Source organism: Canis lupus, chromosome 6 (genome assembly GCF_003254725.2).
Source record: "Canis lupus dingo isolate Sandy chromosome 6, ASM325472v2, whole genome shotgun sequence".
In the NCBI taxonomy this organism is placed as follows: Eukaryota; Metazoa; Chordata; class Mammalia; order Carnivora; family Canidae; genus Canis; species Canis lupus.
The window spans coordinates 10,169,620-10,192,983 of NC_064248.1; the positions used below are offsets into that span (position 1 = coordinate 10,169,620).

At 41.7% G+C, this 23,364-nt stretch overlaps 1 protein-coding gene across 1 annotated transcript; it reads left to right on the forward strand.

The window, feature by feature from the left end:
• Positions 1–1,986: 1,986 nt before the first annotated feature.
• On the forward strand, positions 1,987–22,630 carry KPNA7 (karyopherin subunit alpha 7). The gene is made up of 10 exons (XM_025426194.3): positions 1,987–2,080; positions 3,021–3,149; positions 7,395–7,477; positions 8,114–8,382; positions 9,766–9,848; positions 11,787–12,050; positions 13,491–13,724; positions 15,412–15,594; positions 18,666–18,812; positions 21,192–22,630. Exons 1-10 carry the CDS (start codon positions 2,015–2,017, stop codon positions 21,303–21,305), a joined length of 1,572 nt encoding a protein of 523 aa, XP_025281979.3. The 5' UTR covers positions 1,987–2,014; the 3' UTR covers positions 21,306–22,630.
• The last annotated feature ends 734 nt before the right edge of the window (positions 22,631–23,364 follow it).

Genomic DNA, 23,364 nt, shown 5'->3' on the forward strand with positions numbered 1-23,364 from the left:
CTTCATTTAATTCCAAGTGTCTGACATTCCTGGCATGTGATAAATGTATTTTGCCCATTGCTCCCTGAACTGGAGCCCTAATACTACTCTACTCCAGATTTTGAAAATGCCATCTTGTGTCTTATCTCTTGAAGATGTAGGGTATAGTGCCTACATCCGACCTAAATCTCAGTTTCCAGCTGATAATCTTCTCGACCCTGGCTATCATAGCAACTAGAAAACTCTTTTGAGAAAGTGTTCTAAAGGATATTCTGGGGACAGCTGGCTGGCTTAGTAGAACTTGCAACTCTTAATCTCATTGTTGTGAGTTCAAGTCCTATATTGAGTGTGGAGCCTAATTAAAAAAAAAATTAAAAAGGAGTGTCTGATTTACCTTTTGGTCCTAAAAAGCAACTCTTCTTCCTTATGGAGCAGAATTTGAGGCTACTTAAAGGTAGATGGAAGTATAGGACATAGTTCTTCTCTAGTCTGAGCTTCTTGTGCCTCTATTCTGAGGCTTAGTCCACTGGCAGCACTTTGTTTAGGGACTTGTCCATGGCCTGGTATCTGCTATTACTGCAAGTGCCTCGGACACCATCATTCTTTTGACTCAAATTCCCTTCTTTGACATTATCATTCTTTTGACTCAAATTCCTTTATTTTTCCTGGTCCCTTGCTGGTGGTTCTTTCTTTTGGGCCATAGTAAGGAGTGTCACCAAGACTGAGTTATTATTCTATTCTCACACAAAGTCTATCTCTCTTCTTAAGACCTCAGTCTTGGCTCTCTACTTCTGGAATTCTGTGTTTAAACTGTCTCATTCAAATTGATGTGTCTAAATTAGTCTTTCCTAACAAAATTATTCCCAGCTGTTCTATCTTCAAGACTAGAGTCCATAGACTCTGGTCATCTTTATCCAGTGTTTCCTTCTCTGCAATGTAGTTTGGCTCATCCCATGTACTTGGAAACAGATGGATATTCATTGCATACTTGTAAGAAATGTCATTGCCCACTGCCTTGGAGAAGGTTAAAATGTGGCCTGATTTGAATAACCTCCTCTGATTAGGGATCGGTTCCCTTTGTGACCTATCACCCACTACCCTCATCCAACAAATATCTGAGTACCTACTTACTATTTGTTATGCGTGATGAAAGGGCTGAGGAATCTTACCTAAGACACATATGACCCCGTTGTCATTGGGAGGAGAGGGAGAAAGATGCACAACCAAGAAAATTTGGGGTGCTGGTAAAAGCTATGGAGAATATAAAACCGACTGGGAAGATACTTAGATTCTTATATAGGAATTCAAAATGTTCCTGCAGGTGAAGAAGGCTGGGCCCAGCTCACACAAAGTGGGCATCCTAGAGAGTCTGAGTTTTCTTCTGAATTCAGTGGCGGCCACTAGAGAGGTTTGAAGCAGGGGAAATTATCTTTAAGAGATCACGTGGCCTCTGTGTGGAGAACAGATTGGAATACAGCAATGGTAGAGGTGGGGGGAAGAGGTGGGAGGCAATTGCCATTGTGTAGCTGGAAGATGATGGTGGCCTGGTCCAGGGTGGAGGAAATCAACCAAAGAATTAGAAGGAGCAGATTATGCTTGAGATCGTTGTGACCTAAGGGTTGGTGGACTGGGTGTGGGAGAAGAGGGTCAACTTCCTGTCCCGGTTGGGTACCAGTTCCTACACAGACATTTCGTACAGAACTACATAGATATAGCCACATGAGAGGGTTCTATACTTCCCTTCCAGCCTACCCTAGCCATCAAAGGCCCAGTTCAAGCTGAAGTGCCTCCAAAAGGTATCCCTCACTGCTGCAGCCCACAGCCGATCTCCTCTGGCTTCCATGGTGCTCATTGCCTACTGAGCCCGGGTGGTGATGCCTGGGGAGGCTGACATCCTGAGTCTGCCCTTCCATCCACTGTGAGCTCTTCCAGGGCTTAGAGCAAGGATAGCTATGACATAGAAACCCACACATTGGGTGCTGACTATCTCCTGGCAATTGCTTTACCTCCAGGTGGCTTACCACTTCGAGTCAATATGCCGACTTTACATGCTCCAGAAGAGAGGCTGAGAAAATTTAAGTACCGAGGCAAAGATGTGTCTGTGAGTACCCAGCCACTGCTTCACTCTCTGGAGGAGCAGTGCAGTGAAAATCTCATGGTTGAGATGCATCATAAATGGAATGGAGCAGGGGTGCTTGGGTGGCTCAGTCGGTTAAGAGTCCGACTCTTTCTTTTGGCTCCAATCATGACCTCAGGGTAGTGAGCCTGATGGCTCTGCACTGAGGGTGGAGCCTGCCTATGATTCTTTCTCCCCTCTCCTTCTGCCCCTTCCTTGCTCATGTGCATGCATGCTCACGTGCTCTCTCTCTCCCTCTATTAAAAAAAAACAAATGGAATGGAGGATCAGGACATGGGGATGACAAAGCAAATATACCAAAATGGAGATCTAAAAGATAAATCATTTCTCCCAAGGACTCCCAATACTATAAAGTCTACGGGTTTCTTCTGATCTAAGAAAAAAAGGTATATTATTCTGTTTTTAATTTTCATCTTCCTCAGTCTGGCATCCAAGTAAACCTCCTGGGACTAAATCAAGACTAGATGAATGACCTGTTGATGGATGGTGGAAATGGTCAGGGGACATGTGGGTTGTGACATCCCAGTTCCCAGCCCTGCCTGGATCCCCACGGTCGGGAGGCCCACCTGCTCTTCAGGGACTAATCAGCATTGATGAAAATGTGTTCAGACTCGGGGCAATGGGATGCTTTGCTCACATGGCTTTCCAGCTGAGAGAGTCCTAGCCTGCCAAGATTGTAGATAGACTTCCTTCATTTTGGGCAGAAGGTTGACTATTTTTCTGGATGTGGTATAGTGGGAGAAAGCAGAGGAGGTAAACCATGCTGAGACTATTTACTGTGTGATCTTAACTCTTCCAGCCTGTTGCAACTGTAAAAGTGGAATCTGAAGCTTTGAAGAGCTAAATGTGGTGACAAGCTAACTTCCCTACTCTAAGGGCTTCAATTCTTTCTTTTCCTCACTAGATGAGGCGGCAACAGAGGATAGCAGTCAGCCTGGAACTCCGGAAGGCCAAGAAAGATGAGCAGGCCTTAAAGAGAAGAAATATCGCCAATTTCTCCACTGATCCAGCTTCTGAACAACCAACTAAAGGGGTACACTGGGAATGTGGTGTTCATGAGAATTGTGTATGAAATACGTCCTTAGCTAGTTTCTCTGGCTTGAAGATGTTTCATAGATTCAGAACTTGCAAGTTCTCATTGAGGGTCTTTAAGGAGAGGAATGGAGAGTTCACGGTTAGAACTAAGCTGATGTTTTCAGAAAGCTAAGGGCTGTCACCTTTGTGACTGTGAGTTTGGGATCTATGTTCTAAGCAGGGTGGGGTAGGCAAGATGATGTTTCTAATGGAAATTCACTTGCCACCACTTGGCCAGAAATAGGAAATGAGGGCTTAGGAAGGTTCTCTCTCAGAATCATCTAGTCACTCAATATATAACGGCTTGCCTAGGATCGGAATGCTGTCTTCTGTCTTCCATTCCCCATGCACCTCAGCCTCACTCAGTACAAATTCTGGGTTGACTTGCAGGCCAATATTGTTTTTGAAAATCCTTTCTGGAATGCTCTGATGGGGAAGTTTCTTCTCTTAGACTCCACTAGCCTTGTATCTACGTGTCTTTGATGATCCATCCCCACCTATGTTCCACCTTAACCATCATTGCACCCTTGGGATTAGGACTCTTATGGGGCAGAGATGAGTTCAATCTGGGCAAGTGGATCCATTGACATAGTAGCTGCCATCAAATGGAATGGCTGTAAGCATTCTCTGAATTGCCATACGTGGCTTCTTTCACTCAGTTTAACATTTTCAAGTTTCATCCACGTTGTTGCATGCGTCAGTATTTTATTCCTTTTATAGCTGATTGTATAGATATACCATGTTTTGTTTAGCTATTCATTAGTTGGTGGACATTTGTGTTTCCCCTTTTTGGCAATTATGAATAATGCTGCCTTGTACACAAGTATTTGTGTGGACATGTTTTCAATTCTCCTGAGTATACCTAGGAGTAGAATTACTGGGTCCTATGATCATTCTGTTTAACTCTTTGAGGAACTACCTTTGGTAAACTGAATAGTGTCTCACCCTACTCCCTCCATCAAAACCTCCATCTCCTAATCCCAAGAGCCTGTAAATGTTACTTTGTAGGACAAAGGGGACTTTGTAGGTGTGATTAAATTAAGGATCTTGAGATGGGGAGATTATCCTGGATTAGCTGGATGGGACCAATCACGTTGGTCCTTATAAGGGTGAAGGACAAGTTAGAGCAGGTTATAGGACAACAGAAGCAGAGATTAACATGTTGTGCTTTGAAGATGGAGGGAGGGGGTCACAAGCCAAGGAATGGAGGTGGCCCCGCTAGAAGCTGAACAAGGCTAGAAGACTGATTCTTCCCTCAGAGCCTCCAGGAAGAGCCAGCCCTTCCTTTAGTCTAGTGAAGCTGATCATGAATTTCTGACCCCCCAGAACTGTAAGAGAATGTGTTGTTTTAAGCCACTAAATTTGTGGTAATTTTTACAGTAACAATAGGAAACAGGGATCCCTGGGTGGCACAGCGGTTTGGCGCCTGCCTTTGGCCCAGGGCGCGATCCTGGAGACCCGGGATCGAGTCCCACGTCGGGCTCCTGGTGCATGGAGCCTGCTCCTCCCTCTGCCTGTGTCTCTGCCCGTGTCTCTGCCCCTCTCTCTCTCTCTCTCTCTGCGACTATCATAAATAAAAAAATAAAGCCTTTAAAAAAAAAACAATAGGAAACAAATATATAGCCAAACTATTTTTCAAAGTAGCTATACCATTGTACATTCTGATGTTCTTTTTTTAATTTTCATTTTTTAAAGATTTTTTTTTTCTCATGAGAGAGACAGAGAGGCAGAGACCTAGGCAGAGGGAGAAGTAGGTTCCCCGCAGGGAGGGAGCCCAATGCAGGACTCAATCCCAGGACCCCAGAATCACAACCTGAGCCAAAGGTAAGCACTCGACCACTGAGCCATCCAGGCATCCCTTGATGTTCTTTTTTAAATTTAAATTCAGCATATAGTATATCATTAGTTTCAGGTGTAGATTTCAACAATTCATCAGTTACAACAATTCAACAGTTGCATATAACACCCAATGCTCATCAGATCACCCAATTACATCACATTCTGACAGTCTTACCAACACTTATTGTTGTCCATTTTCATATTATAGCCATCTAGTAGGTACAAAGGGCTATATTGTTATAAAATTTTGATATGTTTTCCTAACAACTGATGATGATCATTTTTTGATCTGCTTCCTGGCTATTTGTAGATCTTTTGAAGGAATGTCTATTCCAAGCCTTTGCTCATTTTTAAACTTGAGTGATTTGTTCATCTATTGTTGAGTTGTAAGAGTTCCTTATACTGTCTATTCTGGAGACTAGATACCCTTACCCTTATCCTACCCTTACCAGATATATGATTTGTAAATATTTCTTACTCTGTGGATTCTTTTCACTTTCTTGGCAGAATCCTTTGAAGCACAGAAGTTTTAAATTTTGAAACCATTCAATTTGTCTACTTTTATCTTTGGTTCTTATACTTTAGGTATAATGTTTAAGAATCCATTCATTGCCTGATCTAAGGTCACAAAGATTTATGTCTAAGTTTCCTTCTAAGAGTTTTATGGTTTTAGTTCTTATTTTTAGACCTTAGTTCTCTATTTTTGACCTGATCTATTTTGAGTAAATTTTTGTAAAGGGTGTGAGTAGGGGTCCAATTTCGTTGTCCTGCATGTGGATATTTTGTTGTCCTAACATCATAAGACCATCCTCTCCCCCATTGAATTGTCTTCCAACCCTTGTCTAACATCAACGGACCATAAATGTAAGAGTTTATTTGTAGACTCTGGATTCTCTTCCATTGATCAATATGTTTATCCTCTGTCAGCACAACACAGAATTGATTGCTATAGCTCTGTAGTAGGTTTTGGGAAGTGTCTTCCAATTTAATTCTTCTTCAAGATTATTTTGGCTATTTGGGATCCCTAGCATTGTCAAATGAATTTTAGAATCAACTTGTCAATTTCTTCTATAATGATAGCTCAGATTTTAATGGAGATTACACTGTATCTATAGATCAGTTTATAAGAGTATTGCCATCTTGACAATGTTAAGCCTTCCAATTCATGATCATGTGTATTTTTTAATTTGTTAGGTCTTCCCTAATTTTTTTATAGTTTCAGTATGTAAGCCATGTACTACTTTTACTAAATTTATTCCCAAGTATTTTACTCTTTTTGATATTGAAAATAAAATTATTTTATTAATTTCAATTTTGGATTGTTCATTGCTGATGTATAAAAATACAAGGGATTTTTATATGTTAATCCTGAAGCCTAGCTGAACCTCTATTTTTGTATATGTGGAGATTCCTTAGGCTCTTCCATCTTCAAATTCTTGAATTCTGCAAATAGCAATAAATTTTATTTTTTTTTCCAATCTGGAAAATCCAATCTGGATGACTTTTTTTCCCCCTTACCTAGTTCATCTGTCTAGAACTTCCAATACTACATTGAATAAAAGTGACAAGAGTGGACATCCTTGTCTTGTTCCTGATTTTAGGGAGAAAACTTTCCATCCTTTACCATTTAAGTATGATGCTAGCTGTGGGGTTTTATTAGATGGCTTTATCGGGTTGAGGAAGTTGCCTTTTATTTCTAGCTTGTTGAATGTTTATTATCATGGAAGTGTGCCTGAATTTTGTCAAATGCTTATCTTGCATTTACTGAGATGATTGTGTACTTTTCCCCCATCTCATTAATAAGTCCTACTATATTGATGTTCATATGTTGAACTGCCCTTGCCTTTCTGGATTAAATCCCAGTTGGTCATGATGTATAATTCTGTTCATATGTTGATAGATTTTGTTTCCTAGAATTCTTCTTCCTGAAATTAGCTCTTTTTCTTGAATAATCTCTTTTTGGATCAAATAAAACAAATTGCTACAAGCCTTTGGTCAATTTTTGGAGTTTGGAAGGTTGAACTACTCGTGTTGGTTTTCTTGTTTTTATGGAGGAGGGAATTTTTGGAGGTCCTTACTCTGCCATTTTTGCTGATCATCATGTTCTTACTGCATGGGATGAAAAGTTGTTGGGGATACAAGTGATGATAGGGATGACCCCTTCCCCAGAGCATAGGGAGTATCCCACAGATCCATGAGATCTATAAGACCTCCAAGTGTTCTTCTCTCCCCTAATGGAGACCAATGTGCAGACTGGGACATCTTGTCCAAGCCAGCCTGTTCTCATCAGATAGATGGCAGGACTAGATAACCATCATTATTCCTTTGGGCAGAGACTCTGACCTGAATGTGTGTCTCCTTGCAGGTCAGCCTCACCCTGCAAGAAATAATCAATGGTGTGAATACCTCAGATCCAGACCTATGTTTCCAGGCCACCCAGGCAGCCAGGTATCACCAAACAAACTTCTGCTGTTTATAGGTTCCTAGCTAGAAATGAGCTCCAGTGGCCTATTTGGTTTTGTGGAAGTGGCAAAATGCCCACACAATATAAGACAAGGCAAGTCCATTCAAAAGCAAGACTAAATTATTCCTCTACACCGTCCTTGAGAACAACTTAAGATATGCAAGTGTTGTCAGAGATGAATTGCTTAATTTAAATTGGCCTCTATAGGGATCTCAGCTCATAGATAATACCTAAAGGGAAAAATATTGCCTTGTCACTGCAAAGTGCTACAGGCTGGACGTTAGGATATTAAGTAGCTCTGGCCCCAGATGTTAGTCTCATTTGATAGCTAGGAATGCCAAGAACACTTATAAAGGAGGTTCTTATTTTTTTTTTTTTTTAATTTTTTTATTTATGTATGATAGTCAGAGAGAGAGAGAGAGGCAGAGACACAGGCAGAGGGAGAAGCAGGCTCCATGCACCGGGAGCCCGACGTGGGATTCGATCCCGGGTCTCCAGGATCACGCCCTGGGCCAAAGGCAGGCGCCAAACCGCTGCGCCACCCAGGGATCCCTAAAGGAGGTTCTTAATATCAGCCTCACATGACTTGTTTATATATATTTTTCCCTTTCATTACAAAGGAAAATGCTGTCCCAGGAAAAGAACCCTCCTCTAAAACTGATTGTTGAAGCAGGGCTCATTCCCAGGCTGGTGGAGTTCCTGAAGTTGTCACCTCATCCCTGCTTACAGTTCGAGGCAGCCTGGGCTCTGACCAACATTGCTTCAGGGACTTCCGAGCAGACTCAAGCTGTTGTGGAAGGTGGGGCCATACAACCTTTGGTTGAGCTCCTGTCTTCCCCCCACATGACTGTGTGCGAGCAGGCAGTATGGGCCCTTGGTAATATAGCAGGTGAGACTCTCCCCTCTTCCCATTGGGGTAGGAAGCCAGTGGGCCGGGCATCTGGCATGCTATGGGAGTTCTCTGGGTAGCATAAAGATTCAATACACTCAGTATAAATATCTAGAAAAGCTGAGAATAGTATGACAGGCTTTTTCAAAATCCAGAGTCCAGTTCAGAGACCAAAAACTAAAGTGGCAACCAAATGATCCAGTATGTGCTGAAGCTATAGGCTGTCTAGTGAGGTCTGTCAATACCGGGGTCCTACAGCCTCAAGTCTTAATGGCTTCAAGAACAAAAGAAAAGTCTTTGACTCATACAGCATATATAATAGACCCTTGCATAACCCAGGACCCTGAGAGAATTCTATCTCCAGTGAAAGTTACTAAGGAAACATAGCAAAAAAAAAAAAAATGTTTCCTCAGTGTGGGGTACAAGTCCCTGTAAATGCAGTCCTAAAAGGCCTTGTGAATTTGGGGTTGATGCTATATTCCCTGCATGGTCCAGGAAAACATAAGATGAGGAGTTAGTGCTGCAGGGTTGGAAGCTCCAGGATTCCTGGCTGAATATAAATACAATGCTCTTGGGAGGATACGAACTCAATTGGGCCCCTCAGGATTTTGACAAATTAGGATCAGCCAAATATTAGCAGTTTCAAGTTCAGAGAATCAACAACCCACCATGACTGAGTCAGCAAAAACAAACAGTATGATTAGACCTCCAAGGACTTCAGATACTGGGATTAACAAACACAGAATATAAAACAAGTCTGCTTGTTAAATGCTTGCAGAAAGCAAGCACCCATTTGCAGAGACTTTGTCCTTCATTTTGCTTGGTTCAGTAAGGAACAGGCAAAACTGGGTGGTATAAAGTCACCTATGCCTTGCTTTGGTGGTTGGAGTATTATAAACTGAGACTTCTAAGGTCTCAAATTGGTATATTCTTGCCTGAGTGGGACAGCAGGTGGCTAGCATCTACCCATTCCCCCACACTGGGTTCTGAGTTGCATTTGCAAGTTTCCACCCCATGTCAAAGTCGCCTGGGAAGACAATTTGGCCTGCAATAGCCTCCTTCATCTTCCTGAGGAACATGCTGTGAAGTGCTACCAGTATTTAGAGTCTTGAGCACTTCCTGGACCCACTGGCTGCCTCCTTTATGTGTCCACAGACTACTTATAATGATCACTGCTGGGTAGTGCCTGCTTTTCACACTTGGCCTATCTACCCAACTGACATGATGGAGACCCAGGATCTAGTTCATGCCTATACTATGTACTTGTCCAACCCAGGGATACTGTGGCTTCTCTCCCTTTGTACAGCCTTTTAAAAAATGAGTCACTTAGCCCAGGATTCTCTCCGCTCCCTGTTTAATTGTCACATTCTTATCTATTTGTAGGTGATGGCTCAGAATTCAGAGACATCGTTATCTCGAGCAATGCCATTCCACATCTGCTGGCCCTGGTTTCATCAACCATACCAGTAAGAGTCTTTGAAGTAGAAAAACTAGCTAGGTAACAAGTTTCTGAAATTGGGGAAGTACTTTTAAGTCAATGCTAGGTCATATGCTTGCTACCTTGTCCCTTATGACAGCAATTATAAGCAAGGCCTAGGATTGAATATCACATGGGACAGAGATTGACTTGAATTTGGCCCCAAGGGCCAGTAATGCTGATTTTTCCTCAGGGGGCATTGGAAGAGGTCCATTAAAATTTTTCTAAGCTTATAATCCTACAAAAGTAGATGTTTAAGCTCTCCATTCAAGGGGCACAGACAGAATTAATGGGTCATCTATTCTGATCCTAGGTATTAGGTCTACGTTTGAAGCTTAGAGTCAAAGTTGATTGATGTGGCAACAATAGGGGACCCCTTTGGATAAATGTTGGTTCTAGATTTGTCTCAAACAGAAATGAAGAGAAGGTAGCTTCTAAAAGCCCAGGGAATACCCATCCCCCAAGGAGAGAGAAAACCTGACATTGTGGAATCAGAAAATGGCTGACATGACCAGGGAGTTTGCAAAGAGACAGCAGTGCAAGATGACAAGTAGGGCAAGGGTCCTAGACACCCACATGCTGGCAGAGGGAAGCAGGAAATGAAGTGATCTGATCTTTTGGAAAGACCCTTCTGGCTGTTTGTAAAGTGATAGCGGAGGGAGCTGGAATGCTGCCATGCTGGACATGGGGAATAGGAAGAAGAAAGGTTTTGTGTTAGGTTGTTTGGATGACTATTCTCCTAGAGAAATGGGAAGGATGGAAGGAAGAAGGAATCAGAGCCTTAGTTGTACATATTAATTTGAGGTGAGTGAGAGGCATCATCACAGCAACATCAGGTAGATGGTTAATGCAGGTCCAGATAGTCGTGCATGCATACGTCATCAAGCTGGGCAGGATCAACTAGAGCAGGGGCCAGCTGGTTGCTTTTGTAAATAATTTTTTTTTTTGGAGCACAGCCATCCCCATTTATTTTTACCCATATTGTCTGTGGCTTTGGTAATGTTACAAGGGCAGAGATGAAAAATTGCAACAGAGACCCTATGGCCCATAAAGCTGGAAGTGTTTACTCTCTGGCCTTCTCCAGAAGAAATATGCCAACCCCTGACCTGGAATATAAGGAGAGCCTGGGACCAAGGGTCTCAGGCTCTAACAATCAGAGTCTGCCCCAAAGACTGAGAAGAAACAGCCCATTTGGCAATAGAAATGCAGGTTTGGTGTCATAGGTGCCAAGAAGAGGTTTTTCAAGAGGGGTACTAACTAAGGCTAAGAGGGACAGTAACTTTAGAATTGAAAAAGCAGCTGTTGGATTTGGTGGCCTGGAAGAAACCAATTTCATCACCCAGTACAAAGAAGTAGGGGCAGAAATATGACCAGAGGGGTGGAAGAACAAATGGGAAGCTGCAAGGTAGACAGTGAATAGAGATGGACTCTGGGAAAAGTAGGAGCAGGATGATGGCTAGAGAGGTGGGCCCCAGAGTGTGGGAAGGATGCAGAAAAGCGATGGTGGGGATAGAATCTTCAAAGGCAAAAATGGGATCCAGATGCAGGGTAGGAAGACTGACCCTTGAACAAAGATCAGGAATGTGGTTACCACATGTTGGTGGAGTGAGTGACAGTTGTGCAGACCAAGTAACTCGTGCTTGGCCTTTGTTTTGTCAATGAAAAATAAAATAGGTCATCAACTGAGTCAAGTGGGGAGGGACATTTTGAAGAATATGAGGAAACCTCCACCTAACATTTGAAAAGGAAGCTTAAAGCTCATTCTCGGTCTCCTCTGTATGCATCACTATCGAGAACATATTCTGCATGAAGCTCAAATACTTGCTCCACACTGGTCAATAATATTGATCAGGGATGGCAAGGACACACAGCTGTTGGCATTTTTCCTTCTTTGCACCCAATGCTGGAAGCAGTCTCCTTATTACAGATCACGTTTCTGCGGAATATCACGTGGACCTTGTCCAACCTGTGCCGAAACAAAAATCCTTACCCTTGCAAGACAGCCGTGAAGCAAATGTTGCCTGTCCTGTCCCACCTCCTGCAGCACCAAGACAGTGAGGTTCTCTCGGATACCTGCTGGGCCCTGTCCTACCTCACCGATGGCTGCAATGAGCGCATCGGCCAAGTGGTCAACACAGGGGTCCTGCCCAGGCTGGTCCAGCTTATGAGCAGCTCAGAGCTCAATGTCTTGGTAAATGTCCCCGGCTCCCATCTGGGTCTGTATGGGCCTTCAGATTAGAATATGTGAGTCCTATTCACTTGAACAAGATCTCTCCCACCCACAGTCTTCCATAGTCAGATCTCTTACTTTACCTAGAACAAAGCTTGTCATCTGCATTTCCCAGGTTTCTGCTACTCTTTAGCCAAAGACGAATCTCTCTTGATCCAAAAGTCCTAGTGGATGTTAAGTAATTTACTTTGTCTTCCTCTGGTAGCTAGAAAATAGAGACAAGCACCAGATTAAAATAATACCTTCACCCAGCCAACTATTCTTTTGTGGCTGTGGCCTTGCTTTCCAAGGATCTGTGCATGCAGATGTTAACAAGTTGGCTAATACGGTGTGCACATGTGTGAGTGTATTAATGTAAAGCTCATTGTAACATTTGAATTTCTTACTCAAGTATAAAAGAAAATTCCCTCTTATCCTCACCCCAGTTTGTTATTAGACTATTTCAGTATAGGTGAAAATGAAAAAAAAAAAATCAAATGCTTTGCTAGGTTATGAAATGTGTCCCTTATACAATATGCTTCTTGAAGACATGCCTTAAGATATGGGTGGCCTTTTGGATTACTGTGGCTAACGTATATTTATGCAGCCTTAGTGATCATCTATGTCTAGATTAGCATAGTATTCCTCATATGTCAAGGTTAGTTTGGAGATACTCTCTTTCTACCCTCTCTGCCCCCAACAGTATCTATAAAAAGCTTTTAGTCCTGGGGTGGGGGGGCCTAGGGCCCATTTGGAGCCATCCTGCCAAAGTGATTGGCCTATAGCACTACTTCTACCTCTCACTTGATTAGCAGATACCTAGCATATAAGGCTAGGAAAACTCCAGAACTGTTGATAGTCTGTGCTGGGGCAGCCATTACAGGTGCAGAGAAATCAAAATAAATGCAGTCAGCCCTTAGAGGATGGTTGTCTTGAGCCCAATTGCACCCCCCATCCTGGGGACCTACAGAGTTGAGAGGGAGTTTGTGAATACATAAAAAAAAAATGCCATTGGGATCTCATTAGCTCCAATTAAATATACAACAAAAACTTGATACTGGTGCTAAATACAAATTTGGTAGAAATTATTACATTATACACACTGTAATCAATTTAGTGATTTTTCCCAGTATAAGGATACAGAAAGGGCAGCATCATTTCTTAATAAAGGCAACACTTGACCTCTATCTCATGTGAGCTGGAACTATCGAGAGGCTAGCCTAGTACCTGTAAACTATGCAAATGGCTGTGGATGTGCTGAATTAATAAGGATCATGGACTTAATCACTATTCACAGGTTTTCTGAGCACCATCAACATGGCATGACAAATATCTGGGAATGCACAGAGCTTGGTGTGATCATCTCCTTCTGTTATGATACATTTGCAATGCTTGGTTATACTCCTAGCCTTGTTCTTCCAGACCCCCTCTCTCCGCACAATTGGGAACATCGTCACAGGAACGGATTACCAGACCCAGATGGCTATTGACGCGGGCATGCTGAACGTGCTGCCCCAACTCCTGATGCACCCCAAGTCCTCCATCCAGAAGGAGGCAGCTTGGGCCTTGAGCAATGTGGCTGCAGGGCCCTGCCAACACATCCAGCGGCTGATCGCTTGCGGCATGCTGCCTCCCTTGGTGGCTCTGCTAAAAAATGTAAGCGGTGCACTCCGTGTCTGTGACAAAAGGCTATTTTCCAACCGGCCCTGTGTTGAACTCCTCCAGGAATTCAGACACAGGCTAAGAAGCAAATTAATTGAGCTCACAACAGAGCTATGAGACCTTAGTTTCCTAACTCTCCTTGGAAAAGAAGAGGCATCTCATTTTGGCTGACCCATTAAAGATTTAAGAGACTAAACAGGCATTGTTCAATGAAAAGGTGATCCCATGGATCAGATATTCAGAAAAAAATATTGAGCTGGAAAATATTGGTTTATCTTTAGTGTTAAAAGAATGGGCCATCCACTCTACTTGCCAAAAGAGAGGGGTAGGGGAGGTTTGGTTTTGTTTTAGGAGGAAAAACCTATCAGGTTATGGTGATATTAGACACTGAAGAACTGAAAGGCCACTGAAGGTGGCCTTTTCAGTGTAAAAATCACATCAATTAGAGTGGTAATATACACTGAAAAGCCAGATATAAAAGTAGAAATACAATAAAGCTTCCTTCTTCCCCCTGACTCCTACTTGCCTTTCCCAGGACTACTACTATTTGTCAGCATTTCTTTTTGCCATCTTCGAATGGATGTGATAGATGTTTAAATCCTCTACGTGTGAAATGAGCCAGGAGTGGCTCAGTCTTGTAGGGGTGGGGAGGCAAGCGTGGTAGGATGGGGAAGAGAAGCTGCTGGTGGTGAGCCTGCTCTCCAGTTGGATGGTGGTTTCCCAGATGTGTGACCCAAATCAAGGGTTCAGTCCATCAGGTATTTCCTATCCTCTGTGTGTCTGTGAGTCTGTACATATTCTAATCAGAACATCCAGTCACGAATCAAGGAGTAATTTTATTTCCAACTGCCTTTTGAATTACAACTGGCTCCAAGCTAGTTATCGTTGTGTCCTTTTTTGTTTGTTCTTTAAGCTGAGGTCACAGTTTTTCCCCAGCCATTAAAGCGGGAATAACTCCTGCCTGGGGATAGAAGGATCTATGGCAGGATGCCTGGGTGGCTCAGTTGTTGAGCATCTGCCTTTGGCTCAGGGCATGATCCTGAGATCTGGGATCGAATCCCACATCAGGTTCCCTGTGGGGAGCCTGTTTCTCCCTCTGCCTGTGTGTCTCTGCCCCCCTGCCCTGTGTCTCTCATAAATAAATCTTAAAAAGAAAAAAAAAGTATCTATGGCAAATTACTCCCATACCTCTGGGTAAACTGTTTCTTGTAAATGCAAGGCAAGGCATACATTGAGTAATGTTTCAATGCCTTCTTCTGTCACCTCTGGGCTGGCTCAGTCCCTGAGATTACTTCTGTGTGCTCAGCTTTGTAGCTCTGGAGCTTCTTGTCCATAGTTTTCCTGTGACAGAAATACCAGAAATGTTGACCTCTGGGTCACTATAACCTAAAGTTCCAAGCATAATGTCTATTTTTCCCATAAACCTGACCTAAAGAAATGAGTCTACTTCAACTTAGAACCTTTTTTAAGGCCCCATAGGAGTCTGCCTGCCTGCTTCTGGGCTTCTCAAAGATGCTGTCTTCTGCATAAGAACTGGAGGCAGATTGCTGGGGTGTTCTATGTAAATTGCACATACAGTCCTGGCTGTCATTAGCCTACCTAGAAATTGAACTAAGTGTTAGCATCTCTATATTTAATGTCTTCAGGATCTGTAAAGAATGTAAATGTTCTCTTTCTGTAGGGAGAATTTAAAGTCCAGAAAGAGGCTGTTTGGATCGTGGCTAACTTCACAACTGGAGGCACCATAGACCAGTTGATCCACCTTGTCCACTCTGGAGTCCTGGAGCCACTAGTGAATCTGCTTACCATACAAGACACCAAAATTGTTATCATCATCCTTGACGTTATCTCTTTTATCCTCCAGGTGAGCTGTTTGAAGCAGGTTGGTTTTTAAACAGCAGTCTCCAATTTTAAGGCATTTAATTTGGTTCTTAAAACTCACATGTGGATTCTCTTTCTACTCCTTCACCCTTCCTCCTGGCCATGTATCCTATGGGTAACAAAAACAGGACTTGCAAAGAAGGTCCATCTTCATTTTTCAAATGAGTGCCCAGCATTGTTTCAAATGCTCAGGATACAACAGAACAATATTTTTTGTTCTGTTTGAGCTCATATATTAATGGGGAGAGAAACAGACACAGCAGTTCAGAGTTTATCTGGTAAAAGGGCAGTCACTGGTGGCTCAGAGAGGGAGAGAGAATGGTGATCCCTTGTATGTAATTGTCAGCAGAAACTTGTCTCAGGAAGAACATTTATGTAAAACCCTAAGAGAAGTGAAGCAATGAGTCTTGTGGTTATCTGGGGGAAGAGTACTCAAGGATGAGTGGGAGTGAATGCATAGAAGGTGGTAGTCCTGCTCAGAGTACCCAGATCACATAAGGTGTGGGAGCACTTCAGCTTACTCTGAGTGAGATGGAGAAACCAATCAAAAGTTTGAAGCAGGGGAAAGCAGTCTGTGAACCACATGGCTGGCTCTTTTAGAAGGCTAAAACATAAGATGCACTCAAAAGAGCAGCAAGAAGTTACAAGGGTTAGATCTTGAAACTGGCCACAAAGACTTGAATTAGAAATCTAGAAAAGTCTTATTTCTGAAACTCGGTGTTCATAGACCATTTGTGTCAGTTCTATATCACAGCATAATTGATTACTCCCTAGAAGTCTAGAACAAATACTTATTATCTCATATAGTTTCTGGGATTAGAAATCTGGGGGCAGCTTAGCTGGATGGTTCTGGGTCAGCGCCTCTCATGAGGTTCAAGGTGTCAATTGGGGCTGCAGTCTCATCCAAAGGCTTGATGGAAGCTGGAGGATCAGCTTCCAAGTTGGCTCCCTCACATGCCTGGAAGGTTATTCTCACTATGTGGACCTCTTCATAGGATCATTTGTGTGTCTTCACATTATGGCAACTGGGTTCTTCTGGAAGAAGTTATCTAGGAAAGCAAGGTGAAAGCCCTAATGGCTTTTATGACCTAGCCTTGGAAATCATTTCAACAACATCCTATTGGTTACAACCCCACTCAACATGGGAGGAAGCTATACAAGGGTAGGGATCATCTGAGGCCATCTTGAAGGCTGGCTATAGTCATCTGGTTAAGGTTCTTTTATATGCAACTAACCTGCTTGAAAATTTTCAAAGTAGCACCAGGGGACTCCTTTTAAAAGCTCACTTTAAACATCCTTTTCATGTAACTGTTTTGGAAAGAACTGACCAGAGTCAAGAACAGATTTGAAACAGCACCCAATTAGACACTAAGACTGAGTAAATCACATAGATGAGGAATAGAGACTTGCCACCCATAGAGAAAGTTGGACATAATGATATACCACTTTGTGAAAGCACACTTGTGGGCTGTAGAAATTTAACTTCATCTGTTTCATTTGAACTAAACATTTGGGATTTTTTTCCTTGGGAGAGTCTGGGGAAAACCATATCTGACAGACCAGAGAGAGGCACTGGAATAGCAGCTTAGGAGGACAAGGTCCTCTGGGCAGCAGAGTGAAACTCAAGTTTTTTTGAAATGACTTTGGGGCTGTTTGCTGTGGTGTCAATGTCCAAAATCCTTTCCCAGAGTTCTGACTGCTCTTGATCATCCCACTTTCCCCAGCTTTCTTAGGTTAATCTAGCAGATTGGTCCTGCCTCAGTTTGTTTGCTCAAAGCAAAAAAACAAATAAACAAAAAAAAAAACCCACCTCATTTTGGACCTGCAGATAGGACTAGAGCGTGTCAAGGTTTAGAGATACAGTGCAAACCCTCATCAGGTAGACAGTGTAGACTAAATAATATTTAACTTGAACCACGGGAGGTTTTCTTATCATTGCACACAAAATAGAGAGCTGAGCCCTTCAGGAGCTGACACCAAAGCCTTTTCTTTATTTCTCTTCACTTCTCCCAAATAGGCTGTTGAGCTAAATTACTCCCCTGTCTCCTAAAATGCCAGCCACACTTATTCCTTCAAATCTTTGTCTTTAAAAAAAAAAAAAAAAAAAAATCTTGTCTTTGCCCCTCTTTGCTTTGGGAATACTGTGATTATCCTATGGTTGACCCTGGCACAGCACTCTTTATCAAGAACATGTGTTATTTTCCAAGCCTTTTATGTACATCTTCTTTAACTTAAACAACTGATCATTTACTATATTATGCTTTCTGTACTGTAACAATTATTTACCTGTCTGCCCCAATAACATCTTAAAATCTTAAAATCACATCTTCATAAGGTTTTGTAGGCCTTGCCCATAGTAGATGTAAATGTTTGAATGAATAAACAGCTCTAAATGATAAATCCAATGATCAGCATTGGATTAAATCCACTCATGTTACTTGTTTCCAGGGAATTTGGTTATTTCCCATGATGTTATTAAGGGTCTCCTTCATCTTACTTCTCAAAGCTTTCCAGAGAGGGTATGGCCAGAACACCTACATTTAAATAACATTACTTGAACTCTTTTAAACTTTAAATTTTAAACAATTTCCATTAATTAGAAAGGGGATATCTATTAAACAGTAGTAGCAATGTATTTATGGAGGGCAGTATACTTGACAAAAGTTGTATTTTGTGCAATTAATATAAATCTGTGTACTATAAACATCAACATCTAAAAGAGGAGGAAAATCCTGATTGTTTTTTTCTTTTGAGACAGAGATAGAGACAAGAGAGTTGGTGAGGGGGAGAGGGAGAGAGAAATCTCAAGTAGACTCCATGCCCAGCATGGAGACCAATGTAGGGCTTGATCTTACAACCCTGAGCCAAAATCCAGAGCTGGATGCTTAACTGACTGAGCCACCCAGGTACCCCTGATCCTGCAATCTTAATTAGGGAAAAGTAAAACTGTGGCTGTCCATTCAGGAATGGGAGCCTTTGGTCTGATTCCACAGTGGTAAAGCTCTACCTCCAAAGGGCTTTTGTCCAGTCTTACTTTTTCTTATATACCCACAGGCAGCAGAGAAGCTTTCAGAGAAGGAAAATCTGTGTCTTCTGATAGAAGAAATTGGTGGCATTGATAAAATTGAGGCTTTGCAACTTCATGAGAATCCTCAGGTTGCCCTGACTGCTTTGAACATTATCGAGAACCATTTTTGTGAGGTAAGTGATTTCAGAGTGGAAAGGAGTACCCATACCTCCTGGCAGGCCACCTTAGCGGGTGATTCACTGGGCAGGTGCCCATACTGCTCCTGTGAGGTGGGTGACAAGATGGACGGGTGGGCTTCTTTCATGACTTAGCTTTGAGTTTCTCCCCATCCATGTTGAATGGTCTATCTCTGAGTGACAGCTCCCTGGCTCCTAGAAACCATTCTAGTCCCATAAAAGCTTGTCTTCCTGCCTCTGGTTTAGAACTTTGTTTTTTTTTGTTTGTTTGTTTTTTGTTTTTTTTCTGTTTTTTGTTTGTTTGTTTGTTTTTGGTTTTGGTTTGGTTTTGTTTTCCCCTGCTTGCCTCTTTTGATGTGGAGGGATGGAGGAAGGGAGGTGATATGATGCTGAAGTGATTTTTTTTTTTTTTTTTTTTGAGAAACACAAACAACTAAGGCAGGTCCAGTTTTCAAAACATTTTGCTACTTACTGCATTTTGTCTCTTTCCAGAATATGGGGTTTGGGATAAACTGTACACAGGGCTTCTAACTTTTCTGCAGGAGCAGGGAATAATGATCAGACAGCACTAGCCACTCCTTCGAAACATTTTTTATTGTAATAAAACATGCAACATAAAAATTTACCATTTTAACCATTTTTGAGTGTACGGTTCAGGGTCACTGACTACCTTCACATTGCTATGTAGCCATCACCAGTATCATCTCTAGAAATTTCCCATCTTTGCAAAATGAAGCTCTGTCCCCATTAAACATTAGTTTCCCATCTTTCCTCTCCCCACAGCCCATGGCAACCACCATTTAACTTTCTTTGTGAATCTGATTATCTCAGTACATCGTATAGGTAGACTTCTACAGTGTTTGTTCTTTTGTGACTGTTTTGTTTTACTCAGCAGAATCCCTGCAAGGGTCGTCCATGTTGTTGCAGGTGCCAGAATTTCCTTAATATTTTAGGCTGAGTAATATTCCATTGTGTGGATAGACTACATTTTGTTTATCCATCCATTTTAGATATTCACTTGGACTATCCTGACTCTTGTGAATAATGTTGCTATGAATATGGGAGTACAAATATCTGTTCGAATTCCTGCTTTCAGTTCTTTTGGGGGTCTATACAGAAGTGGAATTGTTGGGTAATTCTATTTTTAATTTTTGAGGAACCACTATCCTGTTATTCATAGGAAATGCACCGTTTTACATTCTCCCCAGCAATGCATGAAGGTTCTCATTTTTCAACATCCTTGCCGATACTTGTTATCTGTTTGATCATAGTCATCCTAATGGGTGCAAAGTGGTATCTCACTGTAGTTTTGAGTTGCATATGCATTAGATATTTTCCATATGAAGAAGATGAGCTCAAAGTTCTTCAGTGGCCAGGGGGCTGGTGGTTTATAGTGAATGACATTCCATTAGGCATCAAATTCGAATCCACAAAATCTTGAGCCATACAACAAATATGACTGGGTTGATGTCTGCCTTCAGTTAGATGAACCAATACTGGTTTGGGACAAAGAGGATGCTCTCAAAGCAGAGAGGACCCAGAATAGTAATCAGCATTTTCTGGGTTAAGGAATTAGGAAACCCATCTCTTAAAGGAGGTTCAGATCTCTAGGACTCATCCAAGGGCTCCAGGCTTAAAGACTTTGGATTTAGAAGTAACAGCTACATACACTGTGTCCTTACTGGCTGTAAGGGCACTGTTCTGTGTATCAAAACTGTACTTAAAAATAAGCCAGACACAAGAGCACAAATACTGTATGATTTCACTTATATCAGGGACCTAGAAGAGTCAAACTCAGACAGACATACAGTAGACATACAGTGGGTGCCAGGGCGCCTGGGTAGCTCAGATGGTTAAGCATCTGCCGTTGGCTCAGGTCATGATATCTGGGTCTTGGGATCGAGCCCCACATCAGGCTTCTGGCTCTCCTCCTCTCTCTCTCTCTGCCTGTCCCTCTGCTCATGTTCTCATTCTCTCTCTCTGTCTCAAATTAATAAATATTTATTTTAAAAAATGTGTGCCAGGAGCTGCAGTAGAGAAGGAAATAGATAGTTAGTGTTTAATAGGTACAGAGCTTCAGTTTGAAATGACAAAGTTCTGGAGATGAATGGGAGAGGGTACACAGCAATGTGAATATACTTAATGCTACCAAACAAATGGTTAAAGATGGTGAATTTTATGGTATGTATGTTTTACCACACACATAAACTGCATTTAAGTTCCAACCTGAGAGATATTTCAATGCTTCTTTCCTCTGAGGGAGATGAGGCAAATTTAGAGCAAATTGCTAATCCACAGAAGATGTTAAGGAGTCAACTGTGTGGCAGTAATGTGCTGAGAGCCTGCAGGTATAATAGTGTCTCTTCTTCCCTGAAGGGAGAAGAAAGTGGTGCAATATTACCAGCCCTGGACCAAGATAATGAATTCTTAAACCGCTTAACAAAAAAACACCAAGGCCCCACGACTTCTAAACAAAGGACCAAACCCTAATGGGTAACTTCTTTGAGAACCTTCTATGAATTGGCTTGGCATGGGTATAAAGCTTTTTAAACTAGATGTTAATAAAATTTTCAACACATTCACCTCCATCTATCAAAAATGCTGTTAAACCACTTGCATTTAAAAGTCATGTGGAATTCATCTTCTAAGAATATATAGTTTAGTGATTACCTTTAAGGATCTTAAAGGAAGACACTGAAAACAATAGAATAGTCTTATAGCTATCTAGACAAATTTCCACTTGTAGGCTAGGTTTAACCAGTAATTCTTCTATTTCTTTCCCATTTCCTTTTCATTGTCATGGAACACCTGTTAATACAGAACATTCTTCAGGGAAAGCTGTGTGGACAATGATCAAGAGGAGAATAAGGGTAGGATGGGAAGGACCTAGGAACACAATAGTAGGCAGTGTTATGATGGATGTGGGATACACTTTAAGGAGGATTGGACTTGATCTGCATTATTTGAGTGTAGAGATGGATCAAGTTCTATTGTGGCTCTGAAGCATCACACCAAAATGTCATGCCCAAAGCAGGTCTTCATTGGTACTTGATAACTGAAGAAGAAAGATGTATGGGAGTCCATCTAAAATACTGCTGGAAAACTATTCATGTTCTCACAAACATCTCATTTAGTGGGGAGGACAAATCTACAACTTAGTGGACATTAGATCTTCTGATAACTATCCTCATCAACTTTGGGGGTGACTATGCTTGCTGCTGAGAGCTGTTGGTGGGATGGGATCCTCAGTGTTTTGCTCTCCTACATGGAAATGGAGGGGACCCAGGAAACTCCTTTTCAATTCCCTCTTTCGTTCATTAGCTCAGGACATCCTAGCTTGGTACATCTCTGACCAAGCAGAATCCCACCCTACAAGGACTTTGAATCTTAGACCCAGGAATTGAGCATAGAAGAAACAAATAGTGGGCAAGTGTTCATTTACTCCAGTGGCAGGACTTTATGCTCAGTGGAGAGGATGCTCTTCCTGCTTCTCCAAGTCCTCCCTTTGGTCCTGTCTGCTCTCCCATACTCCTTATTAAAAAATATTCATCCACTTATTTATTAGATAGTGAGCAATGGGAGGAGGAGAGGGAGAAGGACAAGCAGACTCTGGGCTGAGTGCAGAGCCTGATGTAGGGCTCAATCCCACCACCCTTATATCACAACATGAGTGGAAATCTAGAGCCACTCACTCAGTTGACTGAGACACCAAGGTGCCCCTCTTCTCCTATGCTCTTACAACAGATTCCCTTTTTGTTTAAATAACCAGAATTACTTTCTGTTGCTTGCAGCTAAAGAATCTTAACTGATATACATGGGGTGAAAAATTAAACTGTAACTAGTTATTATTTAAATCCAAAAGATCTCATTGTATAAAGTTTGAACTTTAAGTTAAAAGCACAAGTAAAAGAATGTAACAAATTGTATATATTACCATATAGTATATATAATAATTATTAGGTATTATTTGTATATTTCTTAAAATTAAAAACAAAACTAAGAACGGGAAAAATGATTCTACCATTCCATCACAACTATTCTGGATTGATTATTTTTAAGTAATCAATGCCCCATGTGAAGTTTAAACTCATGACCCCTGAGTCTCATGAGGATTGAGCCAGCCAGGTGCCCCATCAACACCACTATTTTTATGTTTGTGTTTTCCCTTCTAGTTTGAGTCCACATATACCTTTTTTTTTCTTTTATCTGACTAAGATCTGATTCTTTTTCAACATTTTAAAATGCCACCATTGGTTGGTCTCTATTAGAAGACTGAAGTTGAGGGGAAGGTAGAAGGTGAGGTGGTTTACAAAAATACCCTGAGGGAAAAAGTTTGAAATCCTGTTAAGGTTAGTCATTCTTGCTCAAATGGTCTGACCTTGTTGGCTCAAAATACTTATTAGCCTCTTTTCTCCCCTCCAAGTCAATTTATTTTTTTTAAATAAAATTGCATAACAAAGGAGCATTTGTAGTTTAGGAATACTGATACCAATTTGTCCAGTGAGGATTGTTTTTTGCTTTTTTTGTTTTTTAAAGGAACTATCTGCCT